We start from the raw sequence: 21,707 nt of genomic DNA on the forward strand, positions 1-21,707 counted from the left end.
CCATGGACTTCTCCTGGCAAGAATACTGGAGTGGATAGCTTTTCCCTTCTCCAGAGGATCTTCCCAACCCAGAGGTCAAACCCAGGTCTCCAGCATTACAGGTAGATTCTTAACCAGCTGAGCCACCAAGGAAACCCAAGAACTCTGGAGTGGGTAGCCTATCCCTTCTCCAGCATGTCTTCCTGACCCAGGAATCGAACCCGGCTCTCCTGCATTGCAGGCGGATTCTTTAGCAACGGAGCTACCAGGGAATCCCCAATCTATAGGACTTCTCCCTTAATCCAATGATGTATTTGGTGACCTTCTTTTGGCCTGGTATCCATAAAATAATTATATAACAAAAACATAAAATGAAATAAAAATGGGAAAAAGTATAATAAAGTGGAAACTAAAGGAAAATGATCTCTAAAAGAGAAAATGATCTCTGAAAGGCTTGCATCACAGACTGCCTGCCCTCCACCTCCATGGAGAATCCACAGCCACTCAGACTGGAGCAGCTGCTGTCGCTTCCTCTCTATTCAGTTCAACAGTTGCTCATGAACTTGCCAGTGTCCTGTTCCTTACAGGTAGTGGTTAGGGGAAATACTGATTATCAGGGACTAAATCAAGACCACTAAGCCAGTTTGTAAAGGAAACTTGACAGTGAAGAGCAGGAAAATGGAAATTACTTTCAGATATTCCTAATCTGCACCAGATTTGGGTTGGGATTCTAGCAATAAAACGTCCTGTATCTTATTAGTCATCACTTGAGTCATTTGTTCCCCTTGTTCCTTAATCAACTCCTGTCATTTTAAGAGTGGTTTTGTAGAGCTTTCACTTAAGTGTAGGGAATGATGATTTTCATTCAAACCTGTAACTGTTTTTGTTGTTGTTTTCTTTCTCCTTAGGGATGCAGATCTATTCTTGTTAGACACAAGGAAAACCCAAGCTCTCGATGTGGGTTGGCTTGTCTTTGATATCACTGTGACCAGCAATCATTGGGTGATTAATCCACAGAACAATTTGGGCTTACAACTTTGTGCAGAAACAGGAGATGGTAAGCACTGAATTTTGTACATTTTGTGGTACTGGTTTGTACCCATTGAGAGTTACAGCTTTTTGTGGGATTTAACCAATGTATTTTTTATACACACAATGTGCAAAGTGGTGCAGTCTATAAGACAGAGCAATATATTGATTAGTTAATTGATTTGTAAACAACATGCATTTATTGTCAGGCTCTGCAATGGCTGTGGGAGGTAAAGACAACTTAAGCCCTCTTCTTGGTCTTGGGGTTTTTATTCTTGTGTTGAAGGCCTGTATGTAAATAAACAGCACAACTGTAATATAGCAATACTGAAAGAAAGTGATGTGTGAGGTGCTGTGGATCCATGTCTTAACTGTGGTGGTGGTTACACAGCTATGTAATTTGTAAAAACGTATAGAACTGTACTCTAAAGAAGAATAAATATTACCATAGTCAAAGAATGTCTCAAAACTTGACTTAAAAAAGAAATATATATCAAAGCAGGCGATAGGGAAACAGACAAATGACCTACCATAACACAGAGGAGGGTGAGGATGGAACAAAAGACTCACGAATATGCAGAAGATGTTACTGAGTTAGATCTTAACATACTGTAATATTTGATCAAAAGACAACAGCTCCAGGATCACTTCTGGGAGAGATTTGTTGACTTTAAAAAAAGAAAAGAGCAACCTAAAAGTTGAGAGTTATGTTTTACTTGGTGGACAAAACTGAGGACTTAGGCCTAGGATGCAGCCTCTTATATGACTAAGTTCAGTTCAGTTCAGTCACTCAGTTGTGTCCGACTCTTCGTGACCCCATGGACTGCAGCATGCCAGGCCTCCCTGTCTATCACCAACTCCCGGAGTTTACTCAAATTCATGTCCATTGAATCAGTGATGCCATCCAACCATCTCATCCTTGCATGACTAAGGGACTGCTCTAAAGAGGTAAGGGGGGAGCCAGGATATACAGAGATTTTTTTACAACAAAGACCAGGTAATTGGAATATCAAGGGATTACTGTTAATTAAAGAAAGCAAGACATCTCAAGTTAGTGAATTTAGGGCTTTTCTATGTATGGGAAGATGCAAGGGTCTGGGCTCATTGAAATCATCCCTCTGATATGCACCTCAGCTATTGGGGGCCAGTATCCTGTACTTTCTCATCCGGAGTCTCCTCCGGTGCACTGCTGCGGGGATTGGGTGGCTGTGGCGGCTGACAGTTTGATAGGGAGGCATCCTGTTTCCACCCTGAGTTCCCTCGGGGCTGACTGGGGCGTCTGTAATGGGATGGCTTGATGCTGCAACGACCTTTGTTTACTGATACGGCAGGTGGTATTCTTAGTACACAGGTCTATAGGAAATCTTTGCTGAGAAGCTTCAGAAGGTATTTTTATGCTCAGAAGTACTCATTGAATAAGGATGTGCTATGTGCTTGGCTTAATGCTGGAGATAAAATGGTGAACAAGTGCAGAGGTGGCTTCCTGAGGCTTGCAGCTAAATGAGGCATAAGTAGTCCGCACGTAATATCATTGAGTGCGTGTGGCTACATGCTGAGTGTCAAACAGTGAGAAAATTCTGGCTGCAATGATAACGTTCAGGAAAATGTGATTGGCAAAGAAATTGGAGGGCAGGCATTTTGGGCAAACAAAAGAGTGTTCACAAAGACTATGATGAGAAGGATTTTGGCCTGTTTGATCAAGAGGTCAGGGAGTACAAGGCTTGGTTCACCTTTGATCACTCAGAGTCCAAAGTTTTAAATTCAAATCTAGACTTCCAGGTCATTTAAAATTATATTTGTTACCACAGGAGGATAAAACATCCTTTAATGATTTGTTTCCTTGATCAGTGCTTTCAAAATATTCAGAAGTCTACCAAGTGGGCCTAACTTATGCTTTTGCTCAACACCCGAAAATAGTAGGATCATGGCTGCAGAGTGTGGTTTTAAAAGTGATGATTTCATCAACATGCATCTGCCACAGGTGTACACATGATGCATGTTGATGTATGGCAAAATCAATACAATATTGTAAAGTAAAAAAATAATAATAAAAAATTTTAAAAAATGATGATTTATTAGAGAATGTGCCCTATTTTAGTTTACTCTCTTTAGCTTTTTGCAGGATCCAGCAATAGAAACATCAGCCCTAGAATCCTTCTCCTTTCTATATTGCACTAAAGCCTTGCTTAATAAACTGCCGAGTTAAGTAAAAGTTAGATCTGCCCTGGGTCATTTTCAAGGAGGATCATTACTGATGCAATTGGACTTCATGGAAACATTGTTTTACCTACAACCAGATTCGTAGCCTGAGAATCAGACCATGCCCAGTGCTGTTACCCCAAAGACTGTGTATGTGGAGTGAGGTTGACAGACACAAATCCAACATATTCCAGAGTTTGTCTACTGAAGGTTTCACGTGCCTCAGATCTTGAGCTAGAAAAGGAAGGCTCTTATTTAAAGTGTTACAGACAAGTTTGAGACATCTGCTCCCAATCCAGACTTTTCCATAGATTTTAATTACAATACTGATGTTTTAAATTCTCATAAGCAATTAAGATATTTTGAATTATAAGATATTTTCCATAATGGCTTTGAGACTATCATTGAAGATTTTCAGAGTTCAATCATTGTAAATGTAGACAGAAAGGCATACATCTAAATAATCTCCCTTAAATTTTTACAGTGTTCAACTACTCTACATTTATGGTCAGAAATGTGACAGGGAAATGTACCCGGAGGGGCTGAGCCAGGAGTCTCTTCCCTGGTATGCGGTCCAAAGAAAAATTAAATTAGTGGTATGTGCTTCCCTCAGTCTTTTCCTTGGAGATATGCTGAAATGTCTAACTAAACAAAACTCAGGAGATCTGTGAAATATGACCCCTGTTTCTTTTTAACTTCCTCACCCTTCCCTCCCAACTAGAAAATTCTGAAATTTCTCTATTTTTTTTTTTACTTCTTCTCTTATGTTGGTTTTCTTTCCTTTACACTCTAAACTGCTTAGTTCTTTCTTGCTTCCAATTCATCCTTTCCTTTGAGAACTACTTTATATTTTGTTTATCCTTTTCCTTTGATTGATTTCTCTTATATTTTAGGAGTAATTTTACTTTAAATGACTCATATTATTTATGGGTCTTTTTTGGGGCCTAAAATAAACTCACATTTAACTTCTTTCAAAGGTTTCCAAATTCTTTATTTAAAAGTTAGGCTTGAGATAGACAGCATTTTGTTGCTTTTCTTTGATTTTTTAGTATTGTCTGATACAAAAATGTTAAAAGGATTAAATATGCTGGCAACCTGGCCTTTTGTATTTAAGCGATACTTAACTTTTAAACACTTAACAGATTTTAACTGGCATTAGAGCATATATGGCTCTGGGAAAGCAAGTGACCCTCTGGGGTCACCTTAGTTTTATTAACTACAACCTCATGGAAACTAGGCTTGTGGCATGCTTCTGTAAACATAGATAACCAGATGCCCCAACTTATTACTGCTCCTTCATCACTGCTGATGTTCTCAATGTTCTATTGGAATATTGCTTCAAACGGATTAGACAGACATCTTTTATTTGCAATAATGGATTCTGAACATGTTTACTTCTCAGCAAAGTAGTTGGAAATCGTAAAAAATGAAGCTCAGGAAAGCCAGCTTTCAAATTCTTTTGTTGACCATTATTCATTTATTGATTTGTTTGGCACAAAATCTTCTAGTGCCTATCCAGGCAAGACAAAGTGTTGGGAACTTCCTGGCAGTCCTGTGGTTAAAACTACAGACTTCCAATGCAGGGGCCAAGGGTTTGATCCCTACTTGGGGAACTAAGATCCCACACGTTGTGTGACACAGCCAAAAAATAAAAATAAATAAAGGCAAAGTGTTAAGGAGACTATGAACTGGGAGATAGACATTTGTAGTTACTTTAGAAGGAATAAAGTGCCTTAAATCTGAAAAATAGTAATACAATCAAGACACTACAGGAAAATGTGAGAGAGGTGGTTAAGTCCAAATGGAGCCAAAAGCACCACGGCCCAGGTGACTTTTTGGGCTCCGTCACTTGGCTAAGATTTCAAGAAATGAAGATGAGGAGGGAGTGGAGTTGGTGTAAGGAAGGAGGAGTGAGTTAGTTCTTGGATGAAGAAACAGTGGGAGTAAATCCATAGAATGGCAAAATGGCATGGTATCCTTCAGAAAAACCCGAAGTCCAGACTAGGCTAGAAGAGCTTTCATGTATTTCTACAGTTGCGAGTGCTGTTATTTTATGAAAGGGACTGGGAGATCAGTTATGGACAAGCCATGACATTTATGTATATATTCTTGTAGCTTGACCACAAGTCATTGAAGAACTAGACTTGCTGCTTTAATCAATCAGAGTAACACTTGCATGATTACGTATTTGAATATCTGTTTCATGAGATCATAGATGTGTATTTCTGGCTCACAGTGGCATCCTTGGTATTTGGTACCGTGCAGGTTGTAGGTATTAAAAACATGTTCTGAATGATCACTGAGTGAATTTGTGACGTAAAAGATTCTTGCAGACCACCTGTCCTTGAACATGTTATTCTTTTTTTTTTTTTAAGTTGAAGTATAGTGGATTTACAATGTGTTTGTTTCTGGTGTGCAGTAAATTGTTTCAGTTATATAAATATACTTGTTCATTTTCTTTTCCATTTTGATTTATTACATGATATTGAATATAGTTCCCTGTGCCATATAATAGGACCTTGGTGTTTATCTATTTTACATATATGAACATGTTACTCTTAAGAAGAAATTCCAAACTATAAATTTGGGTTTATTATTAACCAAACAATTTTGGTTTAACACAGGAGAACTTTATACCACAAACCACAGTACAATAGTTAAAACTGCTTCAATCTTAAAGTGGGGAGGAAATCACTGATACGGATTGTTAAATTTTGTTTACCCTGCTCTCACAAAGAAAAAACAGCTAAGAAGCCGAAATATATTTTGGAAATCAAAAGACTGTTGAAATCAAAAGTAACATCATGATTCCTCAGAGGACATGTGGAAAGTATGTCAGTTTGTAAAATATTCTTTTTAGTAATTTGATAAATGAACTGCCATGGATTTGGCAGGAGAGTTTAAGGATATTCTATTGATTTTTTTCAGGCAGAATAGAAAATTCTCTGAGTTCCATATGTCTGTTTCAGCTAAAGAAAGCAAACTTATGAGCAAGCAAATGGAAAAGAAACATTGCTACTTCTTAACAGCAAAATTTAGAAATTCCATACAAGTGGTTGTACCAATTGTGCTAAATTAGTTTCAGAATTCTCGAACACTCTCTCATAGTAGTCAATAACCTGGTAAAATAGTTACTCTGTCTTTTTTTTTTTTTTTTTTAAGCAGGAAATGATTAGGTTTAGATCTATCTTAAAATTTAAGATTTTCAGTTCCCTGATTTATAAAGATACATTAATTACGTGCCTTGTTAGATCTTTATTAAAATTGCTAGTAAATCTGCAGTAATTACGATCCTTTACATATATAAACATGCACACTCACACATACATGCAAACACACATACAAAAGTGTATGTACACAGAGTTTATTATCCAGAGAGCAATTTACTCTAGATTTTAACACTTGAGTTTTCTCGGCAAACACTATAATTTTCCATTGTTTGATGCTTTATATAGTTTAAACCGTCCAAGTAAATTAATTCTTTTTTTTTTTTTTCAAATTTGGGTTTATAGAATAATTTAAAGATGGAAAACAAAGATAGTATTTTTGGGACCATTAGAATGTCTTTTTAAAAACCCTATGTTTTCAGACGTTTTAGGTTTGGCAATACTCAGGGTAAATTTTGCCAATGACTTTTTCCTTTCTATTCAAACCCACTTATATGTCAAGGAAAATTCAATCCGTATGTTTCTGATTCATTTGTATTCAAGTCATCAAAATGTTGTTCTGTCAGAGTATTGTTTAATGTCCAAGAAACAGTATAAGATTCTTTAAAAAAAAATAAGACTCTAAAATCCATTTTTCTTTGAACAAAGTTTGTGGCATAATTTCCAAGTGTATCAAGGTAAAAAATCAGATTTTAAGTCAGGGATTTCAAAGTTTTAGTAAATTTTGTAGCCAAATAAAGGGCAAGAAAATTTCAGAGGTATGAAACTATCAAATTAAATTCATTATAACGTTTAATATAATATAAAGAAATTTATAGGTCTTGTATGAGAACTTAGATTTTAAGGTTTTGATACTTAATTTAAATAAGGAGGATAAACAAAGTAGAAAGCTCCATTCTGGAAATACAAATTCTAGGAAGAAATCATTAGGAAAACTAGATTAAAATTTTGGCTTTGACAAAATAGTTTACATTTTAGCCATAGCATTAGCTAAATGAGTAAACGGGTAACACCTTTCAAGAATGTTGCACGGTTATATTAGACAGTAGTGCCTGAAACCTGGTAGGACAAGAATAAAATCTCTAGGTTGAATTGGATGAGAAAATACACAAAGACTTACTCCACATGACACTCCTTTAATTTAGGGTCAGTGCTTTTATTGTGGAGATTTTACAGATGATTTAATACGGTTTCAGATGAATTCACAAATGATAGTCCACTGGAGAGAGGCCGCATTGCAGGAGGATTCTTTACAGTCTGAGCCACAAGGGAAGCCCCAAGATTATTGACATATGTTCTTAAATCTTGAGTTGGAAGCATAATGTATTAGGTGCACGTCTAATAACTTCGGTTAACATAATGATTATTGGTAGGAAGCTTTTAAGTACATTCAGATCTAGGGTATGAAGCCAACAGAAATGAACATTCAGTGATATGTGCCATGATCAATTGAATGCTTATATTGGCTAGGTCTTCATAGGCATCAGGAAATATCAAGTTATTAATAATATGATAGCTTTAAGACTCAACCATTTTATTTTTAAGAAAGAATAATATAGTTATTTGGGAAATAACTAGTTACATCAATGAATATAAGGGAAACAGCGGTTGTTATAGGGTAATGTGTATTGTACAAGCATAATTGATTAAAGGCTGAAAAGGCTGACCTATATAAGACAAAAATTTCAACCCAGAGAGACATCAGTGTAAATTACTATCATTTGGCTTCATACACTCTTCATAAAACTATTAACAAACCTTGCACATCAATATGGCTTCTTTCAAGGACAGTTGAATTACAAGCAGTATTTTAATAGAACACGTGATTAAAACACGCTGATTGTCTTTGTTGAAGAGTTGGGCCCAAGAGCTCCTAATGTGTTAAGATTTTTAGCAAATTGTATAAAATCCCCACTACATAAATAATATTTTCCATTAAGAAAATCAGAAAACTGAAGATACTCTATGCATTGATTGGAAAAACATCATAGAAGACCTCTCTGAAAGTCAAGGAAATGAACTATTAAAATTATTGCTTTCTCAGATTATAACCCATATTGGTTAGCAGCTGTATTTCCCATACATTATAAAGGGGTAAAGTTATGGCTTTTAAATATTTTTTTCTGCTTACTGTGTGCTCAGTCTTGTTTGACTGTTTGCAACCGCACAGAGTCAGACACGACTGAAGCGACGCAGCAGCAGCAGCAACCCCATGAAGAGAGCACACGCCTGCCAGGCTCCTCTGTGCTTGGGATTTCCCAGGCAAGAACACTGGAGTGGGTTGCTGTTTCCCTCTGCAGGGGACTTTCATGACCCAGGGATCAAACCCGTGTCTCTTCCCTCTCTTGTGCCACCTAGGAAGACTATTTTTCCTGCTTGTTGGTACACAAAAACTTCTCTATTCCATATAGAGAAGGCTGAGTGTGGAAGAATTGATGCTTTCGAACTGTGGTTTTGGAGAAGACTCTTGAGGGTCCCTTGGACTGCAAGGAGATCCAACCAGTTCATCCTAAAGGATATTAACCCTGAATATTCATTGGAAGGACTGATGCTGACATTGAAGCTTCAATACTTGGGCCACTTGACGTGCAGAGCCGATTCACCGGAAAAGACCCTGATGCTGGGAAAGATTGAGGGCAAGAGGAGAAAGGAGTGACAGAGGATAAGATGGTTGTATGGCATCATTGACTCAATGGACATGAGTTCGAGCAAACTCCAGGAGATAGTGAAGGACAGGGATACTCCATGAAGGACACTACATGGCTTGCTGTAGTTCATGGAGTTGCAGAGAATCAAACATGACTTGGCGACTGAACAGCATCAGAGCTTTTCTAAAAGCACCAACAATTTAATCCTCTTGTATTTTCACCAACATAATTATTCAAGCTATATAAAAGATCTTGAGTTAGTGCAATTAAATTGAAAGTGCATATTTTTAAAACTTTTATTACCCAAGTTTTTGCCATGCTCTCTACTCTTCACTTGTGGGAATTTTAGGGTTCATTCCTGGAAATTGATAGCTGCCACACTTACATTAATAAGAAATGGGATTCCATTTTGTTTCTCCAAAAATATGAATGGGTTGCTTATTTCTATTGTCACTTCTTAGGTGCAGAGTAATTTAACATACTGATAAATTTTTCTTTTCCAAAACTGCAATATTTGTGAGGTCTTCTTAATGTGTTACCTTAAAAATTAGATTTTTCAAAAATTCCATGATATATTTTGAATTAAAGAATATATACTCCTAATTAGAAAAATCTATTCTAGAATCTGAAGTTTTCATGTTGCCATACATTAACCAAATGTGCGGGTTACTCACTTTGACATTCTTTTCCTTTTATTAAATGTGAACACTTCTGTCTGAGAGAGATGTGGAGTTCTGAATGTGATATCTGCTTAAAGTTAGTAAGTCCTGGAATCTGTTTCTTTTCAATGCAAGTATCTGATTAAATAAGTTTGCTGAGTTATCCCTGGATTCCCTAACACAATCTTTTTTACTTCAGGGGGAAATTTTCCAAATTAAGCCCCTGTGTTGTCAATGACTATCTATCTGTGTTAAGGGTCAGATGATCTATATGGCTGCTTAATCTGAATATCAGCTGACATGGTGCTAATAAGTAGCAGAAGAAATTCAGAGATCAAGTGTGATATTTTTCTTTTTGTCCTGCTGTTTTGACTACAGTTTCTCATTATTATGCATCTCACTTCAGAAAGTTGAGGTATGTCCCCTTATCAGAAGATCTCTTAAACATTTTAAGATTTGATAATAGCTTTTCCCTTATCTGAACTTGATGTTTTAAAGCAATTAAGTCATTTTTGTTCATAAAACCATGTGCTTCCCTGCTGCTGAATTTATGGTGATGACAATTGGTTTCAAATAAATAAATGAGGGTCTCTACTTCCAAGAAAATGTAAGAATCACATATCTTGCTAAATGTTCTAATAGGAAAAAGGAACATATAGTCCTATGATTTGTTTTCAGTAAATATTACTATAAATGAAGTGGTTCTTTATGTACTGTTTACTGTTGAGGATAACTAGAGCATACTTGCTTGACTTTAGGATGAACATTTAAGAATAAATTAGGAAGATAGTCAAGGAATGCATGTGTGTGTGCTTAGTCGCTCAGTTGTGTCTGACTCTTTGTGACCCCATCAACTGTAGCCTGTCAGGCTCTTCTGTCCATGGGGATTCTCCAGGCAAGAATACTGGACTGGGTTGCCATGGCCTCCTCCAGGGGATCTTCCCAATCAAGGGATCTAACCCAGGTCTCCTGCATTGCAGGCAGATTTTACCATTTGAGCCACTACGGTCAGTCAAGGAATCTTCAAAAACTTAAATGCAATGAAGATGTAAAATTAAAATTTCCCCTTAGTTCAGAAATTAAATCCATGTGTGAAAAAGGGCAGGTTGAAGGCATTAGATTAAAAATAGTGCCCCAAGACCTGGGTGTTAATGGCTATGGAATTGTTTGTATCATGAATGAGTGAGTTCATGTGACTAGAAGAATTCACTGCTTATTTGACCTTTGTCTAGGGATTATTATATCTCCTGAGATAATTTCTCAGATAACTGCAATTTATAAGCATATATTTATACTTTTAGCATGATACATATATCAATATTATATTCAGAGGGGGTACAGTGAATTCAAAACAAAACTCAAGATATTATATAAAATCAGAGATGGAGAAATAGGTAAAGGGAAATAAATGTTAGATATCCCATGAACTTTCTTTTGGGGTAAATGTGTATGTGTATACAAAGAGGCAAAATACTTGGGCATAAACAGATTCCCAACTAATCATGTGAAGGACCAGATAAGCTCACAGTTGAAAATCTATAATTATTAAGGTATCTAGAGAGCTCTTATTACAGCATTTAGTAGGATTATATTTTTTCTTTTCTTTAAGTGCCACAATGGAAACCTAAATTTCTCTAAAACATTTTAAAACGGCTTCTATTTCTATAAATTTAAAAAACACTAAAGCATAAATAAATCTATGGCAATATGTCATTTTTCAATTTTTTTTTTGTATGAATCAAGCCAAAGCAAGATTTAGAAGATAGCTAAACAAAACAACTGCCTAGGTCAATTTATGTGAATGATTTAGAAGAGTTTCCATTGAGAAGAACTTTTTTCTGTATCTTTATGGTAAAAATGACTAGATTTCTACTAAAAATAAATATGACATAGATTTCCTTTGGGGTTTAAGATCAGTATTTGTTAATTTTCCAAACCCATGTAAGCTGTGACCTATGGATTTTCTAACTTGTGTTATGTCTTAAAGCACATCAGAGAACATAAATCTTTCCTGGCTTTAGATTTTTGCTCTTTTCCCACTGCATAAAAATGAGCAAAGTCATCAATATGCCTTTCATGGCTAGAGTAACTAAACAGAAACATTGAGGCACTGTTAAATTTCTACCTTGTTCAACCTAACATCTTATTAATTCTCCTCTTAGTCATATACTATTTTTATAAACTATACTTTATGTATTTTCAAATTGACTCAACCTAGTAAAACATTTTCTGTCTATACAAAGAACTGCTTTTTAATAATCTGATTTTGTCAGTATGTTTAATAATTCCATACTCATATTTTGTATTTTTTTAGTTTTCATGATCAATTCAGGTTTTATTTCCTAAGTATATCTGTAGCTCATATAAAATAAGCATTAAAACATGTATTTGCAGTGGTGGTCAACCAATATAATATTAATAACTTATGGAAACTAACATTTCCTGAGAGGGTGCTAGATGTCAGCCATTTGGTGAGATTTTTAAATGGAATGTCTGCTTTATTTTCACTGTTTTCTCATTTTGTACATGAGGAAACAGTCTTATAAAGCTCAAGAATCTTGCCCATGAATCTAAAAATGATTTGTCTTCCAAGTCAGATCTTATATACTATGACTCTCACAAATGAGATGAATTTTATATAAATTCCAAACTGAAAAACAATGCATTTTTATAATTTCCAAACAGAACAGTGGATTAATCCTGCTTGTTATGGAACAAAATTGAGCTTTATGTTGGATTGTTGGGAATTGCCTTTGGGTTTTGTATTTTCTGCCTGGAATCTAACTGTGATCTGACCGACAAAAGGTAACTGCATTTTTGGCCAGTTTTTTGTTTTTTAAAATCTATCTACTTCAATATTTCTTATAGCTCCATGCACAGTTACTGTTAACTTGATAATTTGTAGACTGAAAAGAAGAAACTGTAACTTTTTCTGCCAGTGATCAGCTTCAACATGTAATTAAATTTAGTCAAATTCCATTTCTTTATTTTGATAACAGACGTCTCCTTTTCTTTGTGCCCTGGGTTGCTCACTAATGTATTTTTCTAGGTTCTCCCTCCCACCCCTCGTTTCCTCTCCTTCTGTTTTTGTACCCTTAGTCCAAACTTCCCATCATGGAATCCTCAGGTCTGCTCTCCCATCATCCTTTATTAAGTCTCAACTGGTACCCAAGTTTGTAGTTTCAATCACGGTGCAACGAACTCACTTGAGGTGAGTCAAACATGCAGTTTCCACAGTTTATTGATTATTTGCAAAATTTCAGTATGAAATTCGTCCTGTGTCTTACCTCATCAATTCTCTTCCCAGCATCTAGGCTGATGGTGACCTGTTATTATGCCAGCCCTAAAGAGTATTCCCTGAATTGTGTTTTGGGGAGCAACAAATTGGTATAAAATTTTCCTCCAAAATTGAAAAGACAAAGTATCTGGCAATGAATCACACTTTTAATTTGTCAATGTGCTTAGCTTTGCTTTCTAATTTTTTCCCCTATGAGCAGAGTTACATTGGGTTAGCCATAAAAGCTTTGCTAAAAACATCATATTTTGAACAAAATTGTTTCAATGTAAATTACACATCCCTTAGTTCTTTTGGATATAACAACTCATGCTGATGGTTTCTTTTTAAATATCTATTTTGCTATCTCTATTATTATATTTTTCTTTAGTTGGTATCTGAAATGAGCCTCCATAGCCTAGTTGAGTTTTGTATAATGATCAGTAGAGGGAAAATAACTTTTCTTTAAAAATAGATTTGACTATAGTATATATTCAGTAATAAATTGAAAATATTGAGTGTGGTGTTTTATGTCCACTATGTATACAGTGTTTTAAAACCAAAATTTAAATCAACTTATTTGTTTTAATTTATAGTATGTTTATATTTGAATAAGAGCCACTTGGTAAACATCATTTACTTATCCAAATTTTAGCATCACAACTCAGAAACACACATGAAAAATAGTTTTGGAACCAAACAGGAGTTCGTGCTGCTTCACTACCTGGTGAAAGAGGTATTTTACCATGTTTTAGATTTCCCTTAATGAAAAGGGAAATGGAAGCGTTTGGCGACATCTGTATTCCTGTTTTTGATTTTCCCTAATTCAAAACAGTAACTATGGAGCACCCATCTTGCCAAACAAATGCCAAGGTCAGGAACATATTCCAGTTTTTCTAGGCCCTAACTCTGCTTTGACTGATGATCTGAAGGGTAAATATTTTTGTGGTAATATTTCATTTAGGGGCATGAAGAATATGAGATTACCCTTTTCTCATCGTGCACAGAAATTAACTCTGTCTCTTCCATTGTTCTTTCCCCTCTAAGTTGAATATTGTTGAATGTATTTCTTAAAGACATATTGCAGAATAAGGGCAGTGCTGGTTTTGCATCTTGAGTATGGAGTACAGTGGGAAGAAGTAGTTAGTTCAGTCACTCAGTCATGTCCAGCTCTTTGCAATCCCATGGACTGCAGCACACCAGGCTTCCCTGTCCATCACCAAGTCCTGGAGCTTACTCAAACTCATGTCCATCGAGTCCATGATGCCATCCAACCATTTCATCCTCTGTTGTCCCTTTCTCCTCCCACCTTCAATATTTCCAAAATATTTCAATATTTCTAAATCCAGCTTGAACATCTGGAAGTTCACGGCTCATGTACTATTGAAACTTGGCTTGGAGAAGTTTGAGCATTATTTTGCTAGCGTGTGAGATGAGAGCAATTGTGCAGTAGTTTGAACGTTCTTTGGCATTGCCTTTCTTTGGGATTGGAATGAAAACTGACCTTTTCCAGTCCTGTGGCCACTGCTGAGTTTTCCAAATTTGCTGGCATATTGAGTGCTGCACTTTCACAGCATCATCTTTTAGGATTTGAAATAGCTCAACTGGAATTCCATCACCTCCACTAGCTTTGTTCGTAGTGATGCTTCCTAAGGCCCACGTGACTTCACATTCCAGGATGTCTGGCTCTAGGTGACTGATCACACCATCATGATTATCTGGGTCATGAAGATCTTTTCGGTATTGTTCTTCTGTGTATTCTTGCCACCTTTTCTTAATAACTTCTGCTTCTGTTAGGTCCATATCATTTCTGTCCTTTATTGTGCTCATCTTTGCCTGAAATGTTCCCTTGGTATCTCTAATTTTCTTGAGTAGATCTCTAGTCTTTCCCATTCTATTGTTTTCCTCTATTTCTTGGCATTGATCACTGAGGAAGGCTTTTTTTTATCTCCTCTTGCTATCCTTTGGAACTCTGCATTCAAATGGGTATATCTTTCCTTTTCTCCTTTGCCTTTAGCTTTTCTTCTTTCCTTAGCTATTTGTAAGCCCTCACCAGACAACCATTTTGCCTTTTTTCATATCTTTTTCTTGGGGATGGTCTTGATCACTGCCTCCTGTACAATGTCACAAACAGGTCCATAGTTCTCAGGCACTGTATCAGATTTAATCCCATCAATCTATTTGTCACTTCCATTGTATAATTGTAAGGGATTTGATTTAGATCATACTTGAATGGTCTAGTGGTTTTCCTTACTTTCTTCAATTTAAGTCTGAATTTGACAATAAAGAGTTCATGAGCTGAGGAAGAAGAGAGAGCTCTTAGTCCAAGAAAGGCATCGACAGTCACTGGTGACCTGGCTAAACTTTGGCTCACTCACAGGAACGAAGGAAAATCATAACAAACCAGAGCATCCACCCACCTAAGTCAACAGTGAGTATTGTAAGTGAGGACCAAAACTTGAAATTGGAGGGAAGATGCTTCGATAGGAAAATTACGAGTCCCTAATCCTTGAACATGGGTTATAATTTCTCTGTAGTCAAACTAGTCAAGTTTTAATTTGAAAGGAATGGAAAGGGGTAGGGGGACCACCCGTGTTGTGGATGTAGGAAGTGTTGAGTGGTCTTCCCTCTTGATGTTGTTGCTGTTGTTCAGTTGCTAAGTTGTGTTGTTGTTGTTCAGTTGCTAAGTTGTATCTGACTCTTTGTGGTACCATGGACTTCAGCACGCCAGGCTTCCCTGTCCTCTACCTTAAACGTCACAAAACCAGCAGCTACCACAGCATCCTTGACAGATGCAGTGTAGATGTCACTGCCAGACCCAGGAGATATTTGGATTTCCTCCAGTCTTCTCAAGGTGGGGAGCAGAGACCCAAGAGGAAGGCATTAGCCCTAAAGGATCCCTAACAAAAGGGCACTCTGTGTGCTGAAAGGAATAGAGTGGGCAGGGATGACTTAAAAACATGACCCTTCTCGGACCTTTATTTATTCCTTTAAAAAGTATAATCATTATTTTACTGGGAAGAATACATAAGACATTGTGTGTAAAACAACTGTTAAATTACCACATGTCAACATGGCAGCCGCTTCTTCCTTTTTAACTTTAGAAACATTGAATTGGCTCCTCTCCTCAATTCCCAGTTTCCCTGACCCCTCTGAAAGGCTTGCTGGCTACAACTTTTGGGTATCAGCTCTATTTATGAGTGGAGGTACTCACATGATTTCTCTGGGAGGTAATAAAATGATAGAAGCATGACAGTTGAGGTGTGTTTCTGACTCGAGCAGACCAATAAGTAAACACCTGGGAAGTACCTGTTATTTTGCTTCCAGACAGCTCAGTAGGATGCTTTTGCTCTGGGGGCCACCATGGAATCATGAGGTCTCACTTGGTCCCTTATGTGTAAGTAAGGCTCCACTTTTCTTCACTCAAAAGAATGGTTTGTGATCCAACCATCATATGTGAAGGATTAAACTAAGTCCCAAATATCTTAACTCCATTTTTTTTCTTTTTTGACAAAAAGTAGACACTTATCATGGTATATACATTAGGTATCCAGTATCAGGCTTTCACTATGTGTATTTTGGAAAGTATCTTTTACTCCTTTCACTCTTTCTTTTTATTAAGCGTCAAAATGATTTATTTCTCTTGCATTTTGGTAGTTCTGCACTATTCTAAGGCTTCTAGAAGTAGCTTATGATGATTTCATAGGTTCATGTATCAAATTGAAAGGGAAGGTCAAACATTTAATGAACTATGTTTTTCTATATGATAAAAGTTCTTTTTGCATAATCTGTCATATAAGCTGGTAAAAAAGAATGTTTCCTTTAGAGACTCATAAATTTCCCAAGTAACTGCATTAAGTTCATTGCAAAGACCACTTTCATCCACTACAGATAAAATTCAGCGTCTGAAATTAATTTCAGTGCTATGAAACAAACCCAAACGAGGCTTGACGTCTAAAAGCTTTTCTTCATTGATATCTTAACACGTAGTAATATATAGTTTTTAAAAACTTTTTGGTTGATTTCTGCTGAAATCCTGCTTTCATTATAGTTTTATTGAACTCTCCTGTGATTTTAAAGGAAAGACGTGTATGTGTGTGTACACGTTTCTTATTTTAAAAAGTCACATAAGAACTGGAAAAGATACTAAAAATAATTCACTCTTCCCATGGTTTTGTGAAAAGAATGTTTCTGCTTTCTTAAAATAAATGAGACCTGTAAGACCAACTGTAACCAAGCTTTTGGGGGCGTGTGACAGATGATGTCTGTAAAACTCTTAGGGCCTCAGGGGAAAGGCTCTATATATAAAGAGAAGAGCTATTAAAAAGTAAGTGCTTATGTGAAGGTAAACTACAATTCCTAGTTTGAGATTCATATTTCCACTAGCTGAAAAGAGAGCTTCAGTAAAAAGCATTTGTGAGGCTGGTCCCGCCTGAGACGGTGAGCCGCTGTGTTTCAGACAATGTCCCTGGAAGGAGACTAATCCTTTTCCATCACTCAGGCCCACCCTAAGCACAATAAAACATTTGCGCGTTCTGGAAAGCTTCCCCCATGAGGCACAAACCTCTGGCCCTGCTCCTTTATGTTTCTCTTCCTTTCTTCCTTCTGCCCCGGCCCCCCTCCAGAAGCCTCTTGAACTGCAGGTCTCAGCTGTTTGAGTTTCCCTCTATCTTGCCTTGAGCCACGATACCCATATTTCTAACGGAGAATCCCAATTTCTTTTCTCACCTCCATGATTTTCTCAGGTAGATGATAATGATTCCTTCCACAAACTTCACAAAGAATTGAAACTCCTTAAAAAATCTTTTCCTCCTTCAAACTTCTCTATCCTTCACGTATCCCAATCCTAGAGGAAAATGAATTTCTTCCATTGCACTGTTACCAAAAACTGCGACTGCATTTCTTGTCTGCCGGTATAACTCAACCCCAGCTCATGCTGGCTCCTCAGGAGCTGGTCCCCAGCTGTCCTCTGTGGGTGTCATACCTCCAGTGTTATCTTTTCCTCTTTATCATCAGCCACAGAATTCTTTCCTTATTTGCACACATTATTACATTTGACCGTTCTTTTCTTGTTGACACTTTTTAGTAATGAATATATATATATATAATTGCTAATATATAATACTTAATATAAGATGAAGTAGTTATTTTTAATTTACTCTTTTAAATTTAAATATAGCAAAGGGATTGCATGAAGCACCTGGCTTGTTAAATAGTGTTAAATAAAAGCTTAGAATCACCATGAAGAATCACTAAAAATTCTAACCACCTTGCACTCTGAAGTTCAAGAATATATGTAATTTGCTAATACCACATTACTGGGAGTTTTAAGTATCACTGAAATAGTTTAAAATCCCAGCTTTTCCTTGTTTTTGTTTGAGATTACAAGGCAATGTAAACCATCTTCACAACAGGAAAATTCTGAGCATGAATGTAAAATTCTATTTATGATACTTCAAGTATCTGGCAATAGGTCTGTGCTTTTACTATAAAAATAGAAACTGCAAATTTTTCATCAAGTTATAACACAGTTGAAATTCATAGCTAGATTGCAATTTGCTTAGTTTAAGATTTCACTGAGTTAAAATGTATATGGAATTTAAGTAGACAAAATTCTATCTCCCCCACATTCCTTAAAATCGGATATAAAAATGATTTAGTCTATATGCCTGGTAGAGAATTCTGCACATTTTAAATCATCTGTTTCTAAAAAAGGTACAATTCCAGTATAATTTAGAGCCGGGGAACTATAATTTAAGAGCACCAAAATCAAATTTAATCACAGATTGAAACTAAGCAAAAAGCAAGAGAGTATGTGAATAAGAAACAGTGCAGTGATTTGTTTTCTGTGAACTAGCCCACAGCGGATGCTGTGAGCTCTTCTGAAGTGAAGAATAGGTAATTTGTGCACAAGTTTCATCACAGGTGTTTTGGGTTAAGCATTCAATTACTGTGGGTTTATAGGGGGAAAAAAAACAGTGGAATTTATGCTAACATCTTACAGTGATATCAATGTTTGGGCTCTGATAAATCCTCAAATGAATGTTTTTCAAATTGTGTATTCTGGAGGAAACTGAATGCTCATATTTGGAACCACTTATCCTTATAACATCAACATGTCTCTAAAGAGCTGTTTTATGTCAGAGGCTCCTTTAATAACCCTGTTTCTAAAGAAATAAACATTTCAAAAGTCACATTTTCCCCAAAAAAACAGTCTGAAATACAAAACGAATCAGTTGAGGATGGATCCTTGGTTTGCCAGTGTACTTTCTGCATGATTCCAAACTTTAAATAGTTGTGTTCAGAGGCAGACATGAATACAATACTCTGACACCCAGGACTTATATAAAGTCATACAGATCAGGGGAGCAAATCTGGAATCTTTATCTTCAGTTATGGCAAAATGTGTAGGTTAAAGCTCCAGCATCACATACTTTCCTAATGATTCTTGTGTGAAAAGAATAATTATTTCCTTAGAAGATACTATCCTAACTCCATCTTTATTCATTTCGCAGTTAATAAAACTGAGAAATGTCCCAATATTCACTTCTCAAATTCTTCCTCTTCCCTTGATACTGTACAGTAATTTTGAAATGAAAGCAAGATGGCCAAAATAGGAATAGTTCTAAAAAAATTCACATGGAAAGATTTAATGGGCATTCTTTGTTCAAATGTGAAAGATGATAACTCTGGACTCCCATACTTGTCCTGATCACCCCTTTTATTTTATAATCCAAGAATTCTGTGATACATAAACCTGGAATAATTGGGCACCATGTTCTTTTGGGTCCTGTTGCCATCAGTGAAATCACTGGAATGCTGATATATCCTTCAGAGAAGCTTTTCTATCTTCTCTCCCATTTTGTGTGGGAGATTCCAACTGAATTTAAACTTGAACAAATCCCAACAATCAAGTTCTTCTCCCTCTCTTGCTCTCACCCTGCTCATTTCCTCTTTCCAGTGAACAAGATCAGGACATGGATGTGACATAAAGAAAGTGTCCTCCTGTTCTAGGACCATTTATTCCCATCACTTGCCCTGCCCCTCACTTTGAGACGGTTTTGGATCTACCTTAAAACCTCCAAAGCCATCAGATTGCTGCTTGGCGTACCTCTGAACTGCTGCAACTCTCTGAAGCTGACGCTGCTATAGTAGGTCATCTGAACCCACCTTCATCCTGGGGCTGCCGTCTTGTACCAGTGTGGAGCTACTTGGAAACCACTTTTCTGAGGTAGGAAGAATCTTTGGCCATCACTTGTGTTACATCATTAACCAAACGCCAAAGTAGGGCTCCCTTGCTGTCTGAGGATTTTATAGGGACTTTGGGTAAAAATAGATCTGTTAGATTTCCATGAATCCCCTTGGTTCTTAAGGAATTCATCATGCAAACATTGGAGCAAGGCCAGAAGGAAGACTGAGTTACAGACTCAAAATCCCTGCTTCCTCATACTCACTGGGACATTATTCTGAATCTGTACTCTAGGGCTTCACCTTTTCCTTATGATGAGTTCTCTCCCTTTAGGTCTTTCTATTCTCTTCCAAATATATGCCTGATGTTTTGCTTACCCATCTTCTAGCTATGCCTAGACTTGTCTGAATCCTAAAATGATTAAGCGTGGATTCCAAGTTGGTGTCCCTTATCACCATTTTATTACTCTTTTTATTTCCCCAGGTCATTTTTATTTCCAGTTTATATTCTTTTATATTTTAATTTTTCAATGATATATATGGATATATATTCTTTATATATAGTATAGTGATAGTGAAAGTGAAGTCACTCAGTCATGTCCGACTCTTTGCGACCCCATGGACTGTAGCCTACCAGGCTTCTCCCTCTATGGGATTTTCCAGGCAAGAGTACTGGAGTGGGGTGCCATTTCCTTCTCCAGAGGATCTTCCCGACCCAGGGATTGAACCCGGGTCTCCCGCATTGCAGGCAGATGCTTTACCATCTGAGCCAATGCGTATATTTACATATACATTCTTCTTCATATTCTCTCCCATCATGGTTTATCAGAGGGTGTTGAGCATAGTTCCACGTGCTGTACAGCGGGACCTTGTTTCCTATCCACGTTTTCTAATGAGAAGTCAAAAATGAGGATTAGCTTTGAAAAATAAAACCACTGCAATACACGTCTACGTACATAATGGTTTTCCTAAATCACAATGTTTCACATAGGTTTCTTTACTGATATATTTGCAGTATCTAAATCACCCTGTATCTTAAATAGTAAAAGTCAGCATTGTTAAATAGACTTTATGAAAGATTCCCTACTTTTAATACCTGCAATAGAGTCTGGATTTCTTTAGCACTTCTAAGGAGAACGACTGTTCAGCCCTATTCAAAAGGTTCAGTCAACATCATCAGTGGAGGTGTAATGTGTCTGAAGGAGAAGGCCAAATAATGCTTCCATGGTGTGGCTCAAGATCAAGACCCACTGAGCAAGTATTAACTTATGGAATCTTAATAGTCACCTCATTGCTGAAGTGGAAAGGAAACCAAGAGGAAACTTAATAATATCAAAAGTTATTTTAAAAGGAGTTCACGTTTGTTTGAAGGGGACTTTGCCTCACACACAATGTCCCCCTTTGTAAAGACCAAGAAACCCATATTTGTCACACACACACACACACACACACACCTTTATAGTTTTCAAAGCATAAATCTTGAGAGCAATCTTCTTTCTCCAGAGATAAAAATCAAAATATTGAAAGTCTTTCAAATAATTACAAAAGGTACCCTCTTATAAAC

General features: G+C 36.7%; 1 protein-coding gene across 1 annotated transcript in view; it reads left to right on the forward strand.

The window, feature by feature from the left end:
* The window catches only part of BMP5 (bone morphogenetic protein 5), a 145,185-nt gene that overhangs the window by 96,033 nt on the left and 27,445 nt on the right, over positions 1-21,707 (forward strand). Inside the window, exon 3 of the mRNA XM_027524820.1 lies at positions 888-1,036. Within this exon, the coding sequence (XP_027380621.1) occupies positions 888-1,036 (149 nt within the window). The remainder of the gene's footprint in view (positions 1-887; positions 1,037-21,707) is intronic.

This window comes from Bos indicus x Bos taurus, chromosome 23 (assembly GCF_003369695.1).
Source record: "Bos indicus x Bos taurus breed Angus x Brahman F1 hybrid chromosome 23, Bos_hybrid_MaternalHap_v2.0, whole genome shotgun sequence".
In the NCBI taxonomy this organism is placed as follows: domain Eukaryota; kingdom Metazoa; phylum Chordata; class Mammalia; order Artiodactyla; family Bovidae; genus Bos; species Bos indicus x Bos taurus.